The sequence below is a fragment of the Pipistrellus hanaki genome (genome assembly GCF_964339955.1).
Source record: "Pipistrellus hanaki genome assembly, chromosome: X".
NCBI lineage: Eukaryota > Metazoa > Chordata > Mammalia > Chiroptera > Vespertilionidae > Pipistrellus > Pipistrellus hanaki.
This window is the reverse complement of record NC_140524.1, coordinates 11,315,646-11,339,447: the sequence shown is the minus strand read 5'-3', so window position 1 is coordinate 11,339,447 and position 23,802 is coordinate 11,315,646. Positions and strand designations below refer to the sequence as shown.

The 23,802-nt window shown below is 48.8% G+C and overlaps 1 protein-coding gene and 1 long non-coding RNA gene across 3 annotated transcripts in view; one reads left to right on the top strand and one right to left on the bottom strand.

Moving 5' to 3' along the window:
- Nucleotides 1–23,802, bottom strand: part of LOC311615759 — an 83,864-nt gene that overhangs the window by 12,967 nt on the left and 47,095 nt on the right. The gene's annotated exons all lie outside the window — the stretch shown is intronic.
- Nucleotides 56–17,761, top strand: ZNF275 (zinc finger protein 275). Of its 2 annotated transcripts, none has more exons than XM_084871119.1 (4): nucleotides 56–205; nucleotides 10,314–10,391; nucleotides 11,065–11,161; nucleotides 11,787–17,761. In XM_084871119.1, exon 4 carries the CDS (start codon nucleotides 11,816–11,818, stop codon nucleotides 12,941–12,943), a length of 1,128 nt encoding a protein of 375 aa, XP_084727245.1. In that variant the 5' UTR covers nucleotides 56–205; nucleotides 10,314–10,391; nucleotides 11,065–11,161; nucleotides 11,787–11,815; the 3' UTR covers nucleotides 12,944–17,761. The 2 variants fall into 2 exon arrangements, with proteins under 2 accessions (XP_084727245.1, XP_084727244.1); XM_084871118.1 differs by having other exon boundaries at nucleotides 10,314–10,395.

Genomic DNA, 23,802 nt, shown 5'->3' with positions numbered 1-23,802 from the left:
CGGAAGATAGGGCGGGGCCAGGGTCTGGGCGGGGTCTCGCCCCACACTACCCCAGGCGGCTCCCGCGGCTCCGGAAACGCACCGTGGGGCTGTGGGCTCAGCCGGGCGCGGGTGGCTCCGTGGCGCTTCCTGCCACGCCGGGCCTGCGGGGGCTGGTCCAGCGCTGCTCAGCCAAGGGCCGCGCGTCGACTACCGCCGGGCTGCGGTGAGCATGCGGGCCACGGGAGGATGTTCGCGGAGGTGTCCTTAGACGGGTGATCTTTTGGGACGCGAGAGGATGTCCTGGGGGGGCCGGGACAGTACGCGGGCCGCGGGCTAATGTGCAGGACTGAGGTGAACCTTTGGGCCGCGGTAGGATGCGCAGGGGGATGACCCGGGAGAATGGGGGGGTTTGGGATGAGTGCTTCTTTGGGGAGTGTGAGGTTAGAGGGGACTGTCAAGCCTGGGCGGAGGGAGAGGGGCATCTTTGGGCCTGCAGTAGGCTGTTTGGCCTTGGGACCAGCCGGAGGGGGGACTGGGTCCAGGGTGAAGGGTAGGAGGAGGACCGAAGGCCTTCCCAGCGCGAGCAGGGGACGGTGGTCAGGGCCGGGATTCGCGGACGTGTGGAGGCCTACGCTGCTTTTTGGGAAGATGTTAAGGCGTGGGAACGAATCAGTGTGGGAAGGAACTGACCCCCTCCCCAAACGTAATGGAGGCCGAGGCGGAGGGGGTGTTAGGTAGGTGTTTAAAGGGCATTTCCCCAGTCTGGGGGGTAGAGGGCGGGGGCTGAGCCGAAGTGCTGGGCGCCTGGTAAGTAAGCTGGGAAGGTTCCTGCTAGTGGAGTCCTTCCTTTGCTTTTGGGTGGGGGTCGAGCCTCATCTTGGTGGGGAGGCTGGAGCCCGGTAGACTAGAGCCCAAGGTCTGTGAGGGAGGGAGAGAGGCAGCCCTTGCTCAAGGCCCTTGGTCTGAACAGGGCTTTAGCTGTTGCCCTTCTGGGGGCCACCATCTCCTGCTCCAGTACAACTCCTTCGCTGCCTCCTTTGGTCTATATTTGGGTGATTAATTACATGTCTTTTTCCATCCTTCTCCCCCCCCCCCCACACACACACACACTCCCCTGCTGCCCAAAGCCCATGGTCCCTTTCAATCACCACCCCCCAAAAAAAATCCTGGCCCTCTTCCCGGAGGTCTCACCCTGTTCCAACTGAAGCCCTTCAGCCAGCGTTTGCCTGGCCCAGCCTCCAGCCCCCTCTAGTCTCCTTGGTCAGTGAAATATTTCTTCAACCTCAGACCCGACAGTTTTCCTTTACCAAAGGGTTTCAGATGGGATTGCTAGAGCAGTACCTCCTCTGGGCACTAATGCCCAGATCCACCAGCCCCTCTCTCCCATTGGGCCTTTAAGTAGAAGCAGCTTGTACAGTGTCTGGCACAGACCATCCATTCCCAAAAAAAACATCCCCGGAGCTATATTTAGAATCCTATTGAGCAGTGATCTCCAGCCTTCTTTGGGTGAAAGACCCCTTGGAAAAATCACCAGAAAATGTGAATTCTCTTCCAGAAGTCGGACAGGACATAGTAGGGTTCCACTCAGGAGGCTCATGGGCTAGAATCCTGTCCGCTGAGCAGAGGAGAGGATGCCTCCAGATCTAGACGGCCCAGTGCTAAGGAGGAGCAGCAGCTCTGTATGCCAGCTCTGTATGGTTAGAAATGCAGATTCCTTGGTCCCCACCCACAGCTGCTACTCTGCCCCTGGAATTCTTAGCAAAACCCAAACCAAGATTCTAACCCACTGATCCAGCGCTAGCCCTAACTTACCTGAGCTCCTCAACTGGCCCAGGGACCCCTTGGGACTTGCACAGCACCCTCTCCCCCTCATTTAGATTCTCTCCTATCCAGGGCAGTATAACCTACATGAAGCTATGCTTACAATTTATTTTGATTTGTACTAAAATGGCATGCATGTTCTGGGAGAAATTGGAACAGAAACCTTGCCTCAAGTATGTACAGCAAACACTACACACTCGCCTTCTGGTCTACCTTCTGGCTTTTTATAGAAGGGAAGGAAAATGGAAACCTCAGCAGCGAGGGACAGGTGCCCAGGCAGAGTGAGAGAGAAAAACTGAGGAAGACAGAGACAGATGCCTCCCACCCACACACACCAAAAAAGACACACACACAGACAAAAACATCCTGAGAGAAACAGCCTTTTCCTGGTGAAACACCCTCTCTCTTGGCCCTTTAGGATTCTGCCACTTCTAGTAGCAGTGCATTTGTACAGTATAGAGTGGGCCCAAATGAGGCTTTGGGGACCCCGTCCTGGCCAGGCAGGTAAAGAGCCAGACCTGGCCTTTCCAGGGGCGGGAGGGCGGGGTGCAGAGATCCAGATCCTGCAGAGTATGTTCAGTCTCAGCCTGTCCTTTGGTTGAGCATTCACGACCCAAAAAGACATGTTCCCAAGTCTGCTTCTGCCGTTTCAAATTATTTTGACCCAACATGTAGGCCATTTATCGGGTTGATTAATCACTCAGAATCATTCCAAGATATGATGAGTTATCCCTGTGTGTCCCTTTGGGGTAAGTCTGGGTGTTTCCAGACTTATCTGGTGGCCTTAAAGCTGGCCTTGCTGTTAGAAGACCCCACGGTGGAGAGGCCAGATGGTGAGAAGTATTGTTTCCGTTGTGGAAGCGACTATGTTTTCATATAAGCCGGTATTGCCACACTGTCTTTGCCCAGACACAGTTCTCTCCGTGTAAGAGACCCAACTCAAGGAAGAACAGGTATCCAGTCAGGAGAATTAGGAATCCATGTGATCATTTGGATGGGAGCAGGGGCTGAAGGCACCTATCTGAATTAGATGCTGAAAAAAGAGGTCTTGTGTGACCAAAGAGGCACACACACACACACACACACACACACATCCCAGGACATTTTTGCTCCAGCCCAGAACCAAACTGAACATCACGAGCTGCCTGTTGTCTTTTGGGGCCTGTGAACATTCTGCTACAGTCCTTATCTAGATACTCCAGGGAGTCCAAGTGTTTCTGGCATCCTTGGAAATTTCCAGAAGCTGCCAGAATGATCTAGTTTGGGTGGCCTTACTGCTTGTCCCCTGCCCCACTGCCCAGGGACTGACGGGTGTGGAGGTGGTTGCTTGGCTATTTGTGCCATGTGATTGGTCAAAAAACCTGATCTTTTAGGCTCCAAATCAATCTTTACTGGCAGCCAGATATCCAGAGGAGGGGTCCTCACCTCAAAGTTGACCAGAATATACCTAATTCTTTTTGTGATGATGCATTGGTTTTTGTCTCCATTGAATTCAACTCTTACTTTCTGTTCTCTCTGATCAAAGTGGAATTATTATTTTGTTTCTCTTAATGTTTCTGATTCCCTGCACAAAAGTCTATTTAAATGAGTTGGTTGAAATTCACATCACCATCTACACTGAGTAGCCAGATTATTATGATCGTTGAGCGCATAATAATCTGGCCACTCAGTGTATATATATATTAGAGGCCCTGTGCATGGGGCCTGGGTGGGGTCCAGCCAGCCTGGCCAGAGGGACGGGACATGGGTGGTTGGCCTGCCTGCCTGATGGTCAAACTCCTGGTTGAGGGGACAATATGCATATTAGCCTTTTATTATATATCAATAGGATATATACTGAGTGGCCAGATTATTATGTGTTCAGAGATCATCATAATCTGGCCACTCAGTGTAAAGCACTATCAGGAACACAACGAGCTCTCGTGCTTTACAATGCATGGCTTTTCGGACTTTCAGGCAGTAGGTTAGCATGGACATAATCTCCCTGTGTTTATGAAACAGCCGCAGTGGTCATGGCACTCGACTAGGTTCAAGGTGAAATCTGAAGTCAACTTGAGAGCTCTGGGTCTCTACGAGCATCTAGTCATTAGCCACAACTTCACATCTCACTGAACAAAGGAAGATAATATGATTTCTATTAGGAGGCAGAAATGTGTCTTCCTGTATCTTTCTCTGAAGTTACATTTCCCGGCTGGTTGTAGGAGTGCACTGTGTAAGGTTTGGGGGGCGCTTATCCACAGTGACTTCATTTTGAAGGTCAGCCTCACACTCTGTATCCATTGGGTACACCACAAGGGCTTTTGTATTCTGCCTGGAACTGCTTTGACCTTGGTCCCCCAAGGTCCACTTTCGGAAGGCAGCAGACACCTGTTTTTGTCGCTTCGGTCGCGGCGTCCAGCTTTTCCAGATTAGTTCCACCATTTTAAAGCGGAGCCACTGTGCAACATGGCTTCAACATGATCGGGTTGTCTCCAAGATGGATGATAATTTTATTTTTTAACTGCAGTGGGAGGGGGGGGGGTTAATGTGTATCTCTTTTAACAATCTGGCTTTGCTTCGCTGAAAGCTTTTACCCGACACACGTGGTTCATTACACAGAGGTTAGCTTCCTTTTGTGAAATCAGGGCTCTCATTTTCCCTCCCGTGTTTGCGAGCACCTTCTAAATGATTTCTGTGTCTGTGTGCTCTGTTGCTGCGGGCGGTGATGTGAAGTGGCCTCAGGCGAAGTCCCTGGGCAAGCCTGGTACAGGAAGGACCGCTCCTTTTGCTACCTGGGAAAGAATAACCAACGATTCGCTTGGGAGTTGTGGCTCCAGGATTTCAACAGTTAATCAGGCCACTTAAATAAATACACTCGGGTGGGATCTGCTCCATTAAATGGAACACTTCAAAAGGATGTGCTCAGTTAAATGTGGGTAGCTCGGAAGAACTGTGTGAGCCTGAGAGAGAGAGAGAGAGAGAGAGAGAGAGAGAGAGAGAGAGCGCAGTAAGGGTCTATGATGGCCTATTGATAGGACAATTTGAAGCCAGCCCCCCTAATTCACGTATACCATCAGGCTTCAGGGACTCTCTGTGACTGCCTATCTTCTGGTGATAGAGGGTTGGGTATTATTTCTCTCCTCTATTGTGGTTCGAAAAGTCTACAATATTAGAAGCTGGACCTTAGGCAAGCTACTTAACTTCTCGGATCCATGGCTTCCTTCTCTGTAAAATGGAGGCGTAATAAGTACAGGTTGTGACAGCTAGACAAATTAAATCCGGGGAAGGGAACGCATTGCCAAACCCATAAATGGCAGTTTGCGCTGTTTCACATGCCCCCCCCCTCCGTTTATCACTGTCCACTCAAGGCCAGGAGTTGCTACAGATGTTGGGGGTCGGGGCGACTAAGAAAGAAAAGACCCCTGTCCTGTGGGAGGTGACACTTCTTCTGTGGAGAGTCAGGTAGAAACGAGCAATTTCAGAGGATAATTTTTAGGTAGTAAAAAGTGTTGCTAGTATTATTAGTATACCCTGATGGGGCTAGAGAATGAAAACACTCGAGTGAGATCTGAATTCCTAGAAGAAGCCACCTGTGTAATGAATGGTCAGAGCCCCTGAAAGGCATTGCCTTGGAATATCTAGGAAGGATGAAGGTCACAGTGTCTGGAAGGAATGACTGAGATTGGGGGTGCAGAAGAGGGGTCTGGGGGGCTCAGCCAGGGCCCTGTCGGGGGTTAAGGGATTCCTTGGGTCTCTGGCCTGAGGGCTTGTCACAGGCCATCTTTCTCAGAAGGTGAGTGCAAGGTGTCCTCCCCCCACCCTTACACTTGGCAGCAAAACCTCAGTGCCAATTGAAAGTACATCTTCATAAATGAATCGTGTAAGTAATCTAGGACCAATTCGCTTCGAGTTGGAGGTCAAACCAGGCATCAAATGTATCCCAGGAAGAATCCAACTGCTCAGAGTGGGCCCTGCCCAGGTGATAGCGGGACACAGAGGGCTTGGCTGCTGGGCACTTGGGGCTTAATCCACACACCGGGAAATCGCCTGTGCTGGGCAGCTGGCTAGAGATGGGAACGGGGCTCCTGTGGATGCTGGGGCCAAGGAAGGCCTCCACACACCTGTCCGTGGTGCTGACAGCATGGGGGTTCGGGGGAGACAGGCCCTGAAAGGTGTTGCCTCTTAAGTTTTCTGGGACTAACCACATTCCTCCCAGCCCCCTCTTCCCTGTGCCTACCTTGCCCACGTGGGCCCTTCAGAATGTTGCCCAGATTGGAGGGTGTTTCCCTGTTGTCTCCTAGGCCCCTCAACCCTGTCCTCTTGCATCTGAGCATCTTTTTAATAAAAAATCCACCTACACCTTTTAAAATTATTCTTTTCTGATTACCAAAGCAATGCAGTTTGGTTATCAGTAATTCACACATTACAGAAACAGAAAGCAGACCTGCCAGAACCGGTTTGGCTCAATGGATAGAGCTTTGGCCTGCGGACTGAAAGGTCCCAGGTTTGATTCCGGTCAGGGGCATGTTATGGGCACATCCTTAGTGGAGGGTGTGCAGGAGGCAGCTGGTCGATGTTTCTCTCTGATCAATGTTTCTGACTTTCTGTCCCTCTCCCTTCCTCTCTTAAAAAAAATCAATAAAATATTTTTTAAAAGAAAGAAAGACCGTTCTAGACCCAGACCCCACCCCAGGGTAGCACTCACTGCAGTATAGGTATAGCTACAAGCCGCTCTCCGTGTATTCTTTTCACCTCATAAAAAGCAAATCTATAATAAGCCATCCTCTCCCTTTTACCTACCTTTTTGTGATGATTTAACAAATAGGTCTGTCTACATCTTCTGCGAAGGATTTGCATTTTTATAATCTGCATGTCATCCTGCATCAGCCACCTGTTGATTTCTTTTTGTTTGTTTGTTTGTTTGTTTGTTTGTTTTGGTTTGTTTGTTTGTTTATTGGTTTTCTTCCACCTGTTGATTTGATACCTAAGCTCTTCAGTTTTCATGCCTGCTCTGAGTTCTAGTATCCTTCAGTACAGTCTCCAGAGCTCTGAGCTGCATTCACAATTCTCTCTCTCTCTCTCTCTCTCTCTCTCTCTCTCTCTCTCTCTCTCTCCCATCTCTATCTCTCTCTCATTTTTTATGACAAGGGGATAACTTAGACCCTTCCTGTTGGTGATAATATATTGTTTTCCATCCTTTTACTTTTAACCTGCCCAGGTCTTTACATTTAAAGTCTTTATGTAAATTTAAGGTTTCTTGTAGACAGCATATACACTGAGTGGCCAGATTATTATCATCTCTGAACGCATAATAATCTGGCCACTCTGTATATTATACATAATAGAGGCCAGGGACATGAATTTGTGCATGGGTGGGGTCCAGCCAGCCTGGCCATGGCAGTTGGCCAGCCTGCCTGCAGGTCGAACTCCTGGTCGAGGGGACAATTTGCATATTAGCCTTTTATTACATGGAATGCACACTGAGTGGCCAGATTATTATGAGTTCAGAGATTACATATAATCTGGCCACTCAGTGTAGTTGAGTCTCTTTTTTAAATACAGTCTGATAATTTCTGCCTTTTATTTGAAGTGTGTGGTCCATTTGTTCTTTTTTTTCCCTTTTTATTGAATTTATTGGGGGGATACTGGTTAACAAAATATTACAGATTTCAGGCACACAATTCTACAACACATCATCTGTACACTGTATTGTGTGTTCACTACCCCAAGTCAAGTCTCCTTCCATCACCATTTATCCCCCCTTTACTCGCTTCTAACTCCCTTTTTCCCTCTGGTAATCATCATACTGTTGCCTGTACCTATGAGGGGTTTTTTGTTTTTTTGCTTAATACCTTCACCCAGCCTCCAACCCTCTGCTACCAATCTGTTCTCTATCTATGAGTCTGTTTCTATTTTGTTTGTTAGTTTATTTCGTTCATTCGATTCTACCTATGAGTGAAATCATATAGCATTTGTCTTTCTCTGACTGGCTTATTTCACTTAGCATAATGCTCTCCCCACCCCCCCAAAAAGTTTGGTGCGTTTATGCAATGGAATACTACTTAGCTCTAAAAAAGAAGGAAATCCTACCCTTTGTGACTCCATTTGCATTTTACTTAATTATATGGTTGGAATTATATTTACTGTCTGGCTGATGGTTTCTATCTGTCTCATGTGTTCTTTTTCCCTTTATCTTTTTTTGTTTATCTTTATTGTTGAAAGTATTACAGATGTCCCCTTTTTTCCCCCATTGGCTCCCCCAACCTCTCTCCCACCCCTTGCCCAGGCCTTCACTGCACTACTGTCTACTGAATGCTCCAGCTGACCACTGAGGAGGACTCTCTACTGGTTGTTTGGACCCTGAACATCTCTTCCTTTGTGTGTCTTGGAAATTATTCTGCTTACAGCTTCCTGGTCCTGCTTTCCCCAGTCTTGGAGTTTCACTGTGTGTATGCATGGCTGGGGAGTCAGTAAAGACTCGAGGGAGTCTTATTGAGACCTTTTCTGGAGCACTTTTTTTCTGCATAGCTCCCTCCTTTCTGGAACTTCCGGCTGCCTTGAACATCCATCTGTGCCTTGAAGCCACCAAGCTCTATTTGGGTTCTCCTTCTCTACACTCTCAATCTGGAAATTGCTTCCAGAGAGAGAACCTGGACAGCGATAAGGCTCATCTCATTTTGCTGTCTGCTTTCCAATGTCTAAAAACTGTTGCTTTGCCCTAGCCAGTTTTCTCAGTGGTTAGAGCACCAGCCCTCCGACTGAAGGGTCTCGGGTTCAATTCTGGTCAAGGGCAGGCTTACTCCTGGCCCTGGTCAGGGCATGTGCAAGAGGCAACTTAATCGATGTTTCTCTCTCAGTGTCTCTCCCTCTCCCTTCTACTCTCTCTAAAAATTAATGAGAAAATATCCTCAGGTGAGGATTCACAACTATAAAAACATCTATTCTATACAGTTTTCTGCTTGTTTATGGCAGGCCATGAAGTCTATCCTTGTTACTCCATCACAACCACAAATGGAAATCTCCATCCATCCTTTTAACATAGCATCAAATTTTATGTAAGTCTTTCCGCTGGAGTCTCTGAGTTTTGTACTCCTTGAGCTGGTGTAAAAAATGCTTCCTTTTCATTGAATTATAAATGGGATTGAATTGACCTGGCATCAGAACAAACACTGTGCTCCTGTTTCTTTGAACTCACTGAGTGGGAGGCCTGTGATGCGCATGTCTGTGGTAGTCTCTTGTAATTTTTCACCTATTCTGCAACCTGGAAGCATAAGGTAACATAGATATTATTCAGGACTTTCATTTATTTAGCAAGTTAGTGCTTGAAGATATTTTCTTTGATGCTTCTTTTTCCAGCTGTTTTTTCTTTCTTTCTTTCTTTCAGATCTTCCTTTTGTCCAATGTATCACACAAGTGTTCTTGTCTGCGGCTGACTCATGGTCACCTGGCGCAGTTTCAGTGGGTGGGAGGTGACTATGAAAGACCTTGCCGCTGGGCAGAAAGCCCTGCCTCCTACCCTTTGTTGCCTCTCTTCTCTCCAGTGGCCCGATCTGGGTTTTTTTTGTTGCCCCTATGCAGTTGGGAAGAATCTCTCACTTCCTAATTATTTCTTCTGATATTCTTCGGGGAACGCTTTCTTCCTGTGCGGTATAAGTGGGCACTGATCTCTTCAAGGCTCGCTGCTGGGAGGCCCGTGGCTGGCCTCTCTCTGAGATCCAGTCTCCCCGCCATCAGCCCTCCACCTGTGTCTTCTCCCGGCTGTGCCTGGGCTATCATTCATTTGTCTCGTCAGGGCTCCCTCTGGCCTGCCTGCATTCATTCTTTGCCAGTCCACTTCCCCCACTGCTTGGGGTATGTTTTCTTAGGCCCACCCAGGCTCTGGCTTGTCATTCAGCGGCTGCGCCAGAGAAGACTCGACAAGATATAAAATCAGGGAAAAGGAAATTGCCAGTCACATCCCAAGGCTGCTGTCACTCACAGCTCTTTACACTTCCCTTAACTCTGCCTGCTCCTGCCTCCCGCCAGGGTCTTGCCCTTCCCCGGGATAGAGTTGGGGGAAACAGGTTCTGGCAGGCCATCTTGAGATGCTGGAGACATCTCTTCTGCCCGTCACTCCTCCCTGTTCTGGCCTCAGCCTCATCTCTTGCCCCAGCATGACACAAGGTAGGGCCTGGACCTCAGCTACTGCCTTCCCTCCCTTCATTTCTCCCTCCTTCCGCTTCTCTCCCTGGACTCTGCCAAGGAATGGATGCCCATTGGGCTTGTAATCCCCATCATACCACTGGAGGAGCTAAATTTTAATCCAGGAAAGGGACTGAACCAAGGTCCTTGGCAGGCCAGTGGCCCAGGTCTCCTGGCACATGGTCTCCTGTTGTCTTCTCAGGACTTCTTGACATTTGCGGGTAGATCTCCATGTTAGCAGGGCACACCCACTCCAGACCCCCCACTTCATGTCCCTGGTGTTACTGGGACTGCCTCTACCTCATTGTAGAATGGATGGAAGAACTGATGATCCTTTTTAATTCTTTCAGGATTCACTGACATTTTGTTGCGTGGCACAAAAAAGGAGTGGTCGAGGACGCCGGCATATTACGGCAACGTGACTTCTTGTGGGTAAGGACACCCCTAGCCCTTCCACCAGCTTCATGATGCTAAGCAGCAGGAGTGGGATGGAGGGTGCTTGTGCCCCCTAGGGATGGGCTGTAAGAAAATACAAGGGTCTGCCACACCCCAACTTCTAATGGCACGGAAAGACACCCCCCAATTTTTTTTTTTTTTTTTTTAGAAAAGAAGTTAAAATAAATGTGCCACTGTAATCTAGAATGAATTAATCCCACACATGATACAAATTGCATGGCCATTTTATTATAGTTGACTGTCGAGAGAAAGGTTGGCACCAGCAAGCTTCTTCTCGCCATCATGCTGATGTGTAAAGTGGCCAGGGTTTTTAGAAGAGAGACGCCGGGGTCACATGTGGATTGTGGAAGAGCATGGAGTTCAGTATCCACCGAGGGGTGGATATAGAGAAAAGGAGTCCCCGCTCCCCAGGACGACTACCTCCTACTCTAATGGAGCAGGCCCAGAGCCATCTCATCCAGCCCCTGGCAGGAGTTACCCACTGGGGAAGGCATTTAAAATAGACGAATGACTTCCAAATGTCACAGCCAAGCTAGACTTTGAGAATTGAAGGAGGTTCCCCTTTGAAGTCCCTGCTTGTTCTATGCTCTTCCTTTGCCATCTCTAGCCACCACCGCCATAATCCGTTTCCTTTCTCATGAGCAGGAGTTCCTGTTCTGAATCCTGCCTTGGTCTCTCACTGGGTGCCAGCACACGCACTATTGGTATAAGACCCTTAACACGGATCAAGCTACGTATTCTGGTGAGTGAAAAAGAATCCTAAAGAAATGTGAGAAAATGGTGGGGAAAGCCCAGCTGAGCCTTTGGGGAGAGGGTGTGGTTTGGCTGCTGCTCAGTCACAGAAGGGGAGACCTCCCTGGGTCCATGTTGGTAGGAAGCACAATCAATCAGGCCCTTTCCCTCTATGTTCCTTACTTCCGGTTGGATGAATACCTGCTGTTCTGACCCAGTGGCCTAGTGCTCTGCAGCTGTCTCATGAGGGAAGCGATTCTTTAAAATATATATATATATATATATATATATATATATATATATATATATATATATACACACACACACACACACACACAAACACACACACACACACACTTTTATTGATTTCAGAGAGAAAGGGAAAGAGAGAGAGAGAAATATCAATGGTGAGAGAGGATCACTGATTGGCTGCTTCCTGTACACCCCCCACTGGTGATCAAGCCCATAACCCCAGGCATGTGCTCTGACTAGGAATCAAGCCATGACTTCCTGGTTCATAGGTCGACGCTCAACCACCAAGCCACGCTGGCTGGGCAGGAAAGCGATTCTTGACAAAGAATAACCTCCTTCCTCCCTCCTTTGCAGACAGCAGTGACTTGTGGTTCTCATTTCAGAAAGCATCTTGGCGACCCAACACCAGACGATGGGTGAAGACGCCCAACCACAGGAGATGGCATTTAGGAGCTCCCCGAGGGCCAGCGAGCCCAAACCTGAGGTCAATCAGAATGGGAACTCTAAGGGGAGGAGAGGGATCCCTCAGAATCTGCCCGTAGAGCCTCACTTTGCGTGTAAAGAGTGTGGGGATGCGTTTAGGCTCAAGGTCCTCCTTGTGCAGCACCAGAGAATTCACAGTGAGGAGAAGGGCTGGGAGTGTGGGGATTGTGGGCAGGTCTTCAGGTGGGTCTTTGAGTTCAATGAGCACCGGAAGAGCCACGTGGCTGTAGAGCCCCGGCCCGGCCCAAGCCAGGCCCTGGATGATGCCACCGAGAAGAGGGAGCAAATGGAGGAGGAGGCAAAGCCCTTCGAGTGTGAGGAGTGTGGGAAGAGGTTTAAGAAGAACGCAGGCCTTAGTCAACATCTGCGCGTGCACAGCAGAGAGAAGCCCTTCGACTGCGAGGAGTGTGGGCGGTCCTTCAAAGTGGACACCCACTTCTTTCGCCATCAGAGGCTGCATATTTCGGAAAAGCCCTTTGCCTGCAAGGTCTGTAGCCGGGATTTCCTGGATCGCCAGGAGCTTCTCAAGCACCAGCGAGTGCACAACGGCCAACTGCCCTTCGACTGTGACGACTGCGGCAAGTCCTTCCGAGCGGTCAATGGCCTGGCTGAGCACCAGCGCATCCACAGCGGTGCGAAGCCCTATGGCTGTGCCCACTGCGGCAAGCTGTTCCGGAGGAGCTCGGAGCTCACCAAGCATCGTCGGATTCACACAGGCGAGAAGCCATACGAGTGCGGCCAGTGCGGGAAGGCCTTCCGGCAGAGCTCCAGCCTCCTGGAGCACCAGCGCATCCACACGGGCGAGCGGCCCTACGCGTGTGGCGACTGCGGCAAGGCCTTCCGGGGGCCCTCCGACCTGATCAAACACCGGCGGATCCACAGTGGACTGAAGCCCTATGAGTGTGACAAGTGCGGGAAGGCCTTCCGGAGAAGCTCGGGCCTGAGTCGCCATCGGAGAACCCATACTGGAGCCAGACGCTGTGAGTGCAGTGAGTGTGGCCGCGTGTTCAAGAGGTGGTCTTCGCTGCTGAAGCATCAGCCAACCCATCATGAGTAGATGAGGCCTGCGGATCCTTATCTGTCAATGGGTCCCTGCCTCCCCCCTCCCCCAGTCCCCCCACCCTGGAGTGGGATGGCAGAGTCAAAGGAGATGAACAGTTTTGTAGCGCTTATATATTTTCTTGTCAGAAAGGTTGAAAGCAATTTATACTGCCACCAGCAATTTATAAGTGTGCATTTCCCATTTTGCCTCTCAAGAGTAGCTTTGTCCATTTTAACTTATTTCAGCGAGTTCACCTCGCATCCAATATCTTCAAGGTATTTATATCTGCAGGCCTTGAATCTGAGAATGAGAGAAGAGAAACCTGGATGTGGGGCTCGAGGGCGGCTTGTTGGTCCTCCCCTCTGAGCTCCCACCTCAGAGAAATGGACACAGCTATTCAGCGAGGTGTCCAGGTAAAGTGAGCCCGACTTTCCCGAAGTAAAGAACCCCACAGTCTTTTGGCCTACTTGAATCTATAAATTTTTAGGGATAGAAATAGAATATTTAAATGTGATAGAGTGTTTAACTTATTTAGTTATACGTACATATTATAAATAACATATTATATAGAATAATATATTAATTTAGAAAATATTTCCCCCCCCCCCCCCGACTCCACTCCCTATCATTTTGTTCTAACTCCTCACGTGCATTTGTGACCTCACCATCTTCACCAGCCTGGGAGCCACTTTTGAATCGTCGGTTTCAAAGCACATCGAATGGTTTTCCAACCATTCAAGCCATGTGCTATGTAGCATCCTGACAGGGCTCTCACTAGAAATTTCCTCCCAAGCCATAAGTACGTGTCCATGTAAGATTAGGACAGTTGCTTTTAAAAATGGTCCCATAGCTTTACAATATAACCACTCAAGGTGTTGCTTTTTAAATGACCTTTCAAAGTCTTTTAAGTATCTACAGCTTGTCATTGTGATGTCATACCTCCTAGGTTCAGCTTCTTTTTCAGAAAAAAAGGTTTTTCTGAAACCAATTCTGTCTGCCAATACACAAAACTAGCATCTATTGGACTTTGCTTCAGGCTAATGAGTCGTCCTTAGTGGCACTATCTTGTTCAAAATCAAGTAGTTGAGAGAGCATCTCCATAGTAACAGGGACATCATGGACACAAGTGTGACACCTCCTTTTCAAGAATAATTGCCTCTCAGAGAACCATTGCCTCTCATCGAATGGGACCTAGATGTTACTTCTCAACCCTCAGTTCTGGCTCTAAAACAGGGGTGATCACAGGACTACCTCCTGGGGTTATGGTGAGGACCGTGACATGTGACACTACGTCCTGCATGGAGGGACACTCAGTGAAGAGCATCTGCTGTCATCGTCATAGTTATTGCTGTCATTCTTTGGCTCATTAATACCAGAACTGGGGATGGACCCAGGCCTTCTGACTCCTAGTCTCATCTTTCTCACGCAGTGACTTCAATGCTGTTTCCGTTTTCTTGCACGCAAACTGTACGTTCATCTCCTTTGACCAGTTATCAAGTTACCTTTGGATATATTGACTTTATATAGAAGTTCTTTCTACATCAATTGTGAGGATCTCTCTTTCGATTTTATTGCTTTGTTCTTGTAGCAATTTTATTATACTTTTTGTTATGTAAGCTTTTAATTTTTACATATCCAAGCACTCATTGTCCGTTAAGTCATAATTTTCATTGGTTGAGTAGTTAGATAGGACATTCCGTTCTCGAATTTTAACTACAAATGAAAAGTTGAAAGCCCTGCCCCACCAGAAGGCGAATGTGCCAAGCGGGCAGGCTGGATGGGAATGGGCCGGAGAAGCAGGCTCGCTCCTCATCCAAGACGCAGACTCTGCATGTCTGCAGGCAGTACTTGACTATCCAAACTGGCCACTCAGGCATGGGAGAGAAACTTCCATCACAGCTTGGCCAGAACACTGACTGTTCCTCAGTATAGCCCTAGCCATCAGCAGTAGGGCTGGGCCTCACCCGACCGATGGGGGGGTCCCAACTTGGCCTTGGCAACAGCTGGCCATTCTTTGGGCTCCTGGGAGCCTTAGCCATGTGCGATGTGGATTCAATGCCTGAGCAGCAGATCCACCCAAGAGACATCTTCTCCAAACACAAGAAGACTTACCTGACGACAATGTCATGTGAATTGCATCCTCCTCTTAGGAAGTGACTCTGGGACAAGAAAGAAGTCAGTTTGGTGGCTTCCACTTTGAGCAACCGGGGGGACATTCACCCAAGTGTTCTCATGTCACCTGCAGCCACACCTGAGAGGAGCAACGGAGCAAAGTCTCAGAGAGAAACCAGGCCCCTCTGGTGGCCTGCATGTCATCGTGATTGAATTTGGCCACACAGGCCTGGGCTGTGACTTACAGCAGGTGCGCCCAGAAGGGCCAATAAAACAAGGGTTTGGAGGGCAATGATGCCCTTCTGATGGCCCATGTGGCCTAGAAATAAAAGCTGGTCCTTCTGGGACTGGGCTGTTACTTCCAGCAGCCTCCCCAGGAGGAAGAGCAGCAAGGGCTGGCCAGCAGCCTGGCCCCTCCTGCAGAGCCCACAGGGAGAAGCCAGCCACACAGGCTGTGGCTTCCCAGCAGCTGTGCCTGGGGTCACAGGCAGCAGGAGGAGCACTAGAAGGCCCGGAGAGGAAGTGTGCCCTTCTGATGGGCCCACCAAGGCTCTGGCGGAACTTCCCAAAAGCTCCCATCCTGGGAAGCGGGGTCCCACAGTGACCCCTGTGACCTTAGCCAGAAAGTAGTCTGGAATGGCCGCCAGGCCACCCCAGTGGCTATCTGCGACAGCTCCATCCTGAGCCCCAGGCTGGAAAGCCGCCGACAGCACTTGTTACATAGCGATTCCTTTTGCTCTGTGGGCTTCAGTTCTCGCAATAGTCGTGAATCTGTGTCTGAGATCGCTACTTCCTTCTCTCAGCAGTTTGTCTCTTTTCCAGCTGTTCTGACATGTTTGATACAAGTGTCCTTTGGTAAGGAATGGTGACGTCATGGGCAGGGGAGACAATCTGGCACCTGTACCTGCAAGTACTCTGCCATTTCTTACCCATTCACTAGGCATTTGTTGGGTTTCCTGAAGGATCCTGATGCAGTATTCACTCGGAACTTAGCATCATCCACACTGCCTCGTTTCCCCCAGCCGGGACATGGAGTCCTGCCATCCCGTCATGCCCTCCTTTACTTTTTTCCATTCCTGGTTCTATAATTTCCTCTCAAAGAAACCCTTTCCCAGAGTTAACACTAAAGACCGCTTCTTCTCCATCGCTGCGTTGGCTCAAAACAATCAATTTGTGGCTTTCATGTATGTCCTGTAGTTGCGCCTTCCGTTTTTGCCTCTGGCAACTAGGGGGCGGATTTCCTGGGATTCTCTAGGCATACTGCTACAGCAGATGCAAAATGTGATCGAGCTTTCTGTCGTGTGTGCTTATCTCTGCATTTGGGTATCTACCTCATTTCACTTTTCTTTCTAATCACACAGACCTTTTGCAAGGGAAACGAAGAGCAGTTGGGTTACCTAGAACGCTAGCTCTCATTAGAAATCTACCCTTTTGTTATAGTCTGAAAGAAAGCCTCCATTGCTTTTATTCAACTTTTGAATACTTGCTGAAACTTTCCAAAAAAGCGATTGCTTACCGTTTTTGCTGCTTGAGATTAACTGTTGATTAGTTGTGTCAGACCCACTCTCAGATTTCCACAATGAGCCCCACCCGATCACAGTGGGCATCCTTCTCATGTGGTGTTACATTCCCAGTGCCCCTGACTTGGGCCCTGTTGTGTGCCACGTGACTCCCACCCCCCTTGTAGGCCACATTCCTTCAACCACAACGAACCACGTGACCCATGGACAGCAGCTGGTCATCAGAGCTGGCTGGGAATGATGGGCCAGGCCTTTCAGGTTTTGCAAACAAGGAAACTAAGAAGTTTTTAGTTGGTGTTGGAAGAAAGAGGGAGCACTCCACATTTAGAGGAGTTGGGCAGCACTGGCTTGAAGATCTATGGGTTCCTGTTAGGTGCCCCAGAAATGTTTCAATCTCAGCACCCCAGGGAAAGCCTGGTCTCATGTTCTTGGATTTCTGAGGACTGCCCTCTGCGATAGACTTCCTTAGCCGAGCCAGCCTGAATGGGTCTCTGCTTTTTGCAATCTGCTAAGAGCCAATGTATCATTTTGGCTGTTTCTTGAGAAGCATCAGGTGGCTGGCTTTCCTTGTGTTCCCCTGGCCCGAGTTCCTGGCCCAAGTCCCCCCTGACTATAGTAAACACCCCTTTAAATTTGTGGCACTGTTTTCTGTTTGCTGAGATGGGTTAAAAAATCTATACCTTCTAGTATCAGTAAATTTGACTAATGCTTTTCTGTTTGGTTATCATTCCTGTACTGACCCCAAATTTGCCCCACCCACCGTGTTCCTGTTTTTGGAAGTGTCTCCCTACTTCCAGCAAATCCATCAGACAATGAATGGATAACTTCTCTATGACTATGTATACTTACAATTCTGTAACTGTTGTTGCATCGGTTTGGGTATTTACTTTCAAAAGTAGAAATGATCTCTTTAAACTTGGCCTTCAGCAGTATTTGCATATCTAAGATCAGTAGCTATCTCCCACCCCAGTTCATATTTTGGTTGTTGGCACTTTTTCCCCCTTCCTCCCAATCTCCATAACTTGTCTGTTTTAAAACACTTGACTATAACCAGCCTTGCACTAGAGCTTCGCGGTCCCTGCCCTCCCCCACCCGTTAGATTGTGCGCTCTTAGAAGACAGGGGTGGTCTTTCATGTCTTATTCCCCTACCAGACCTAGCACAGTGCCTTGCATCAAGTAGATTTCAATAAATATATGTTAAATGGCTTTGGTCTCCTGAACTTATTTTGTCAGAGCTTAGTTTATCAGTCCTCCCCTGGCCTTTCTCCACACTCTGGAGTTCTCCCCCGTCCAGGGGTCCTGGTGCTGTATTGGCTTCCACTTGCTGGACACGCAGAGGGGAGAGGAGATGCCCTGATGAGGGAGGGCTGGTTTGCTTGGAAATTTGGGCCCCCCCTTGGCATAAGGGGCCTGTCATTCAGCCTCGTGCCTTCCCCCTCTAGTCAATTCTGGGAGCAGAAGACCAGGCTGGACCATGAGCTCCTCCCATAAGGAATGGAGTAACATCACTTCTGGGACTTGAGATTCCGTCAGCCTCTCTGGGCTGGGAGAGGACAGCAGTTGGGGAGGTCAGTCCTCTTGGTAGCCAATGGCTGGCCCTCTCTCCAATGACCATTATCTCATAAAAGGCAGGTAATAAGGATCAGGCCTGAACGGGCAGTCGGACATCCTTTGAGGGGGTCCCAGGTTAGAGAGGGTGCAGGCTGGAATAAGGGACCCCCCCCCCCGCAACGTGCACAAATTTCATGCACCAGGCCTCTAGTTAGCTCATAAAAGGCAGGTAATAAGGAGAGGATCCTGGCTTCCTGGCCCTTCTAAATACAAATAGCTCAGCTGTGGAGTCGGTTATCTGCTCCTGGAAGGACAAGCACAGAGTAGGCTCTAAAAGTGCTTGAGTTGGACCCTTGTGGTCCACAATGTACCCCAGCAGGAGAGAGCAACACTGGAATAGAGCATGACTTCCCCTTCCCCCAGTCTCCCTGGAGGCTCCCAGGCAAGGATCATGCCATCATTCCTCCAGGGCCCCATCCTCATCACGCTGTCAATTGCCAACTTCTAGGCAAGAGAAGTAATAGCTCTTTGCCCCATTTGCAGCCCAGCCAGCTCTGCTTGCAAACCACATGTTTGAAAATAATCATTTGCTTTGCCGATTTCATGATATGCTTGTTCCTGAAAATTCTACCCATTTTTTTCCTTAAAACATGCAAACTCTGTTCTGGCAAGCTTTGATTTTACAGAAGTTAAGTTTACACCTAATACCAGACCCCAGCGGAGGGGACAGCCTGAGCTTTTCTCTCCGGACCCCTGTGGGCCTCTACTAGGGGTTTGAGAATATTCTAGTGCCCACTGCCTTCTGGAGCCCAGTAGCTTCTCCAACGTCACCCTCCTCTGAGTCCTCCCCTGCCCCAATTCTTGCTGCCTGGGGGTTCATAATCCCCAGAACCCCACCTTGTTGTCCTAGTCCATTCTCCCAAGCACGACCCTCTGTCCGAACCCACTTCTGTCCAGCTTGTGGCCCACTTTGGAGGGACATTGGCATTGTCTTAATCTGTTCAGGCTGCTATAATGAAAATACCATAAGTCAGATGGTTTATAAACAACAGACATGTATTGCGCAGTTCTGGAGGCTAGAAGTCCAAGATCAAGTTGCTGACAAAGTCGGTGTCGGGTGAGGACCTATTTCCTGATTCATAGATGGCTGCCATTTTGTGGTGTGCTCACAGGGAACTGACATGGGAGCTGTCTGCAATCTCTCTCTCTCTTTTTTTTACATTTCTTTATTGATTGAGGTTGGAGTCTCTTTACAAATTTATTTTATAGGGGCTCCACACTCGTGACATAATCACCTCCCAAAGGGCTATGTCCCAAAACCACCACCTTGGGGATTAGGATGTCAATGTATGAACTTCAGGGTGACAATTTCAGTCCATGATAGGGGTGCAGATAGAAATGGGGGCTTCTGCTTTGAAGCTCCCTGCACTTTAGCTTAGGATCCTCCCAACCCATTAGCCTCATGATTCCACCAGCCCCAGCCCCTTCAAGAGCTGCTGCTGGGGCCCAGTTCATGATTGGAGTCCTGGGCTGAAATGTAGCATGTCCAGGTTGGGGGAACGGGGCAAGAGGCTGATGTCAGCTGCCAGATGGGCCTGGGCACTGAGAGGCAGGGTCACTGCCACCCCACGTTTAATGCTCCTCCTCTGCCCACACCACACTCCACCTGGGCACTGCTGGTCCCCTTCACAGTTAGGGAGACTCAGAGCTTCGCCAGGGAGAGGTGAGCCCCAAGACCCCCAGGAAGGTGGAGGGTCCAGGGAACTGGGTGGAGCCAAGGGCAGGGGGGCAGGAGGGAGGCTGCCAGGCAAGGCGGAGAGCAGGAAATCCAGACTCAAGTGCTTTCAGGCCTCTGTGTGTCCCCGGAGAGCCACTTGGGTGGCAGTGGCAGGATCTCCTGGTTGGAGGTGGCAGGTGCCTGGAGGATGGGGTGCAGCGTCAGCCTGGACTCACAGGGCCCCTCAAGGCCAGGAGCTGCCTACACACTGGGCGGCTGCCTGGGAGGGGCCTGATGGGTCCCCTGTTGACCCTGAACTTCAAGAAGCTTTACAGCACCAAGCCAGCAGCTGAATGGCAGTGAAAAGCATGGAACATCAAGGCCAAATCGTAAATCCCACTACCAGGAAATGAATTTGAGATTCAATAAGTCTGAAATGTATCCCCAAGTGAACCTGTTACACTAGGATGCCAGTGTATGTACTTCAGGGTGGAACATTCAGTCCAGGACAGGCATGCAGATAGAAGGGGGGCTTCTGTTTGAAGGTCCCTTCATTTTACCTTAGGATCCTCTCAACCCATTAGCCTCACCATTCCACCATCCCCAGCCCCTTCAAGAGCTGCTGCTGGGGCCCAGTTCATGATTGGCATCCTGGGCTGAAATGCATTTCATTCCAATGGCCTGTTATTCCTCACATGGAAATACTCCTTTGGCCATCCTAGCGGCTCTGACTGGGTGGTTAGAGCATCAGCCTGCGGACTGAAGGGCCCGCGGTTCAATTCCAGTAAAGGACATGTACATGTACCTCAGTTGCAGGCTCCATCCCCAGGTCAGGGCGCTGGCACTGCAACCAATCCCTGTCTCTTACATGAACATTTCTCTCTGTCTCTCTCCCTCCCTTCCACTCTCTAAAAATCAATGGGGAAAAATATATCCCCAGTAGAGATTAATTAACAAAATATTTTTGCATACGCTTTTGGCCTAATAACATCACACTGGTGATGAGGGAAAGAAGAGTAACGTGGGGGCAAGGGTGCCCTGCCCACCGTTAACAGAGGTGAGGGTACTCGGACTTCTTCTGGATTTGGGCACAGAGGACTTACACATTGGTGAGCTGTTATAATTTTGTCCCCACTGAGCTCCTATTATTCCTTTAATTAAAATATATTTATACTAGTGACCCAGTGCAAGAAATTCGTGCACATTAAAGGGGGATTACTAAGAGGAAATAATTTAATATTGATTGCTACTTGCCCTTTCTCTATAGTAGAAGTGTCAGAGATGAAAGAAAATTAGTAAAATGTATATGAAAACCTTCCTCCTGTCAGAGTCTGGGGCTCAAAACAGGACCCAAAGTCAAGTCCCGCCCACCCACATGCACCTCAAAATCATGTGAGACCCAGTCCCAGCTGCCCCCCCCCCACATTGGGCTACATACAGACTTGGCCAGTTCCACCCTTGTCAAGTCCTATCGGGCAGGGCCATAGCCTCAGGTCCCTTGTTGCAGAGCCAGGACGGGGGGCTTAGGGGGGGGGAGCATGACCTGAGGTCCCCCAGCCCAGACTGGGGCAGGGGGCATGCCTTGAGGTCCTCCATCAAGCCCCGCCAGGTGGGGATATGGCCTGAGATCCCCTGTCAAACCCCGCTGGGTGGAGGCATGGCCTGAGGTGCCCTGTCAAGCCAAGCCAGGCAGGGGGGTGCAGCCTCAGATCCCCTGGCCCGATGCTGGGAGGAGGGGGTGGCCTGAAGTCCCCTGTCAAGCCCAGCCGGGCTGAGGGGCATGACATGAGGCCCCCAGCCTGGCGATGGGGTGGGAGGAGCAGCCTGAGGTCCTGTAGACAGCACCAGGATAGGAAGTGCACAATGAGGTCCATTGTCAATCCCTGCCAGGTGGGAGGCGGGGGCTGAGGTCCCTTAGCAACACAGGGGAGGGGGGCAGAGGAGAGGGTGTAATCTCAGGTCCCTGCGATTGCTGGTTAAGACTCCTTATGGGAACTTGCCAAGCTGTGAGTGCAGCCATCTTTGTGACTGAGTGATGGTGGATTAGCATATTCCCTCTTTATTAGGTAGAATAATAAAAAATAATCTCCCCCACACTTTTTTTCAGAGAAGATGGGTCACAAATAACCCTATGTTTGAAATCCTTATCCATTTTATGAAATTCAAGCAACAAGGATTTATTGAGTACCTACTGCATGTCAAGCTCCACAAGCATTTATTGAATACCTGCTGTATGCAGAACACAGCATTTATTGAATGCCTGAAGTATGGCCAGCTCCACAAGCATTAATTGAGTACCTAATGAATGCAAACCTCCACAAGCATTTATTCAGTACCTGCTATATGCCAACATCAACATTCATTTATTGAGTACCTGCTGTATACCAAGCTCCACAAGCATTTATTGAGTCCCTGTTGTATGCCAAGCTCCACAAGCATTTATTGAGCCTCAGCCTGAGGACTCAAAGATCCCAGGTGCAATTCCTGGCAAGGGCATGTACATGTACCTCAGTTGCAGGCTCCAGCCCCCAGTCAGGGCACTGGCACTACAACCTGTCCATGTCTCTCTTACATCAAGTTTTTCTCTGTCCCTATCCCTTCCTTTCACTCTCTAAAAATCAATGGGGGGAAATATATCCCCAGTAAAGATTAATTAACAACAACAAAAATTATTTTACATACGCTTTTGGCCTAACAGCATCACACTGGTGATGAGGGAAAGAAGAGAAACATGTGGGCAAAGGTACCCTGCCCACCGTTAACAGAAGTGAGGGTACTAGGACGTCTTCTGGATTTGGGCACTTAGGAATTACACATTGGTGAGCTCTTTGAAATTTATCCCCGCTGACACCTATTATTCATTTAATTAAAATATATTTATATAATAAAAAAATACAACCCCCCCCCACACACAATATTAATCAAAAATAACTCTGGGTTACTCACTCTTAACCATTTCTTGAAATTCATGCAAAAAGGATTTATTTAGTACTTACTGTATGCCAAGCTCCACAAGTATTTACTGAGTACCTGCTGTATTCGGAACTACACAAGCATTTATTGACTACCTGCAGTATGACCAGGTCCACAACCATTTTTTGAGTACCTGCTATATGCCAAACACCACAAGCATTTATAGAGTAACTGCTTGTTGCCAGGCTCCACAAGCATTTATTGAGTATCTGCTGTATGCCAAGTTCCACAAGCATTTATTGAGTACCTAGTGTATGCCTAGTTCCACAAGCTTTATTGAGTACCTACTGTAAGTCAAGCTCCCCAAGCATTTATTGACAACCTGCTGTATGCAAAACTACACAAGGATTCATTGAGTATTTTCAGTATGCCAAGCTTCATAAACATTTATTGAGTACCTGCTGTATGAAAAGAACCACAAGCGTTTTCTTATTACCTACTGTATGCCAAGATCCACAAGCATTTATTTGTTACCTGCTGTATGCCATGATCTGCAAACATTTATTGAGTATCTGCTATATGCCAAGACCCATAAGCATTTATTGAGTACCTGCTGTATGCAAAGCTCTAAAACATTTATTTACCTACTGTATGCCAAGACCCACAAGCATATATTCAGTACCTACTGTATGTCTAGCCATAAGCATTATTGATTACCTTCAGTATAGCAAGAGCCACAAACATTTATTGAGTACCTGCTGTACGCAAAACTCCAAAGTATTTAATGAGTGCTGCTGTATACCAAACTCAATAGATTTATGGAGTACCTGATATATGCCAAGCTCCACAAGCATTTATTGAGTACCTGCTGTATGCCAAGATCCATAAGCTTTATTAATTACCTTCAGTAATGCTAGCTCCACAAACATTTATTGAGTACCTGCTATATGAGAAATTGCAAAGTGCTGCTGTATTCCAACCTCCACAAAGATTTATTGAGTAAATACTGCATGTATAGCTCCAAAAGCATTTATTGAATACCTCCAGAATGCCAAGATCC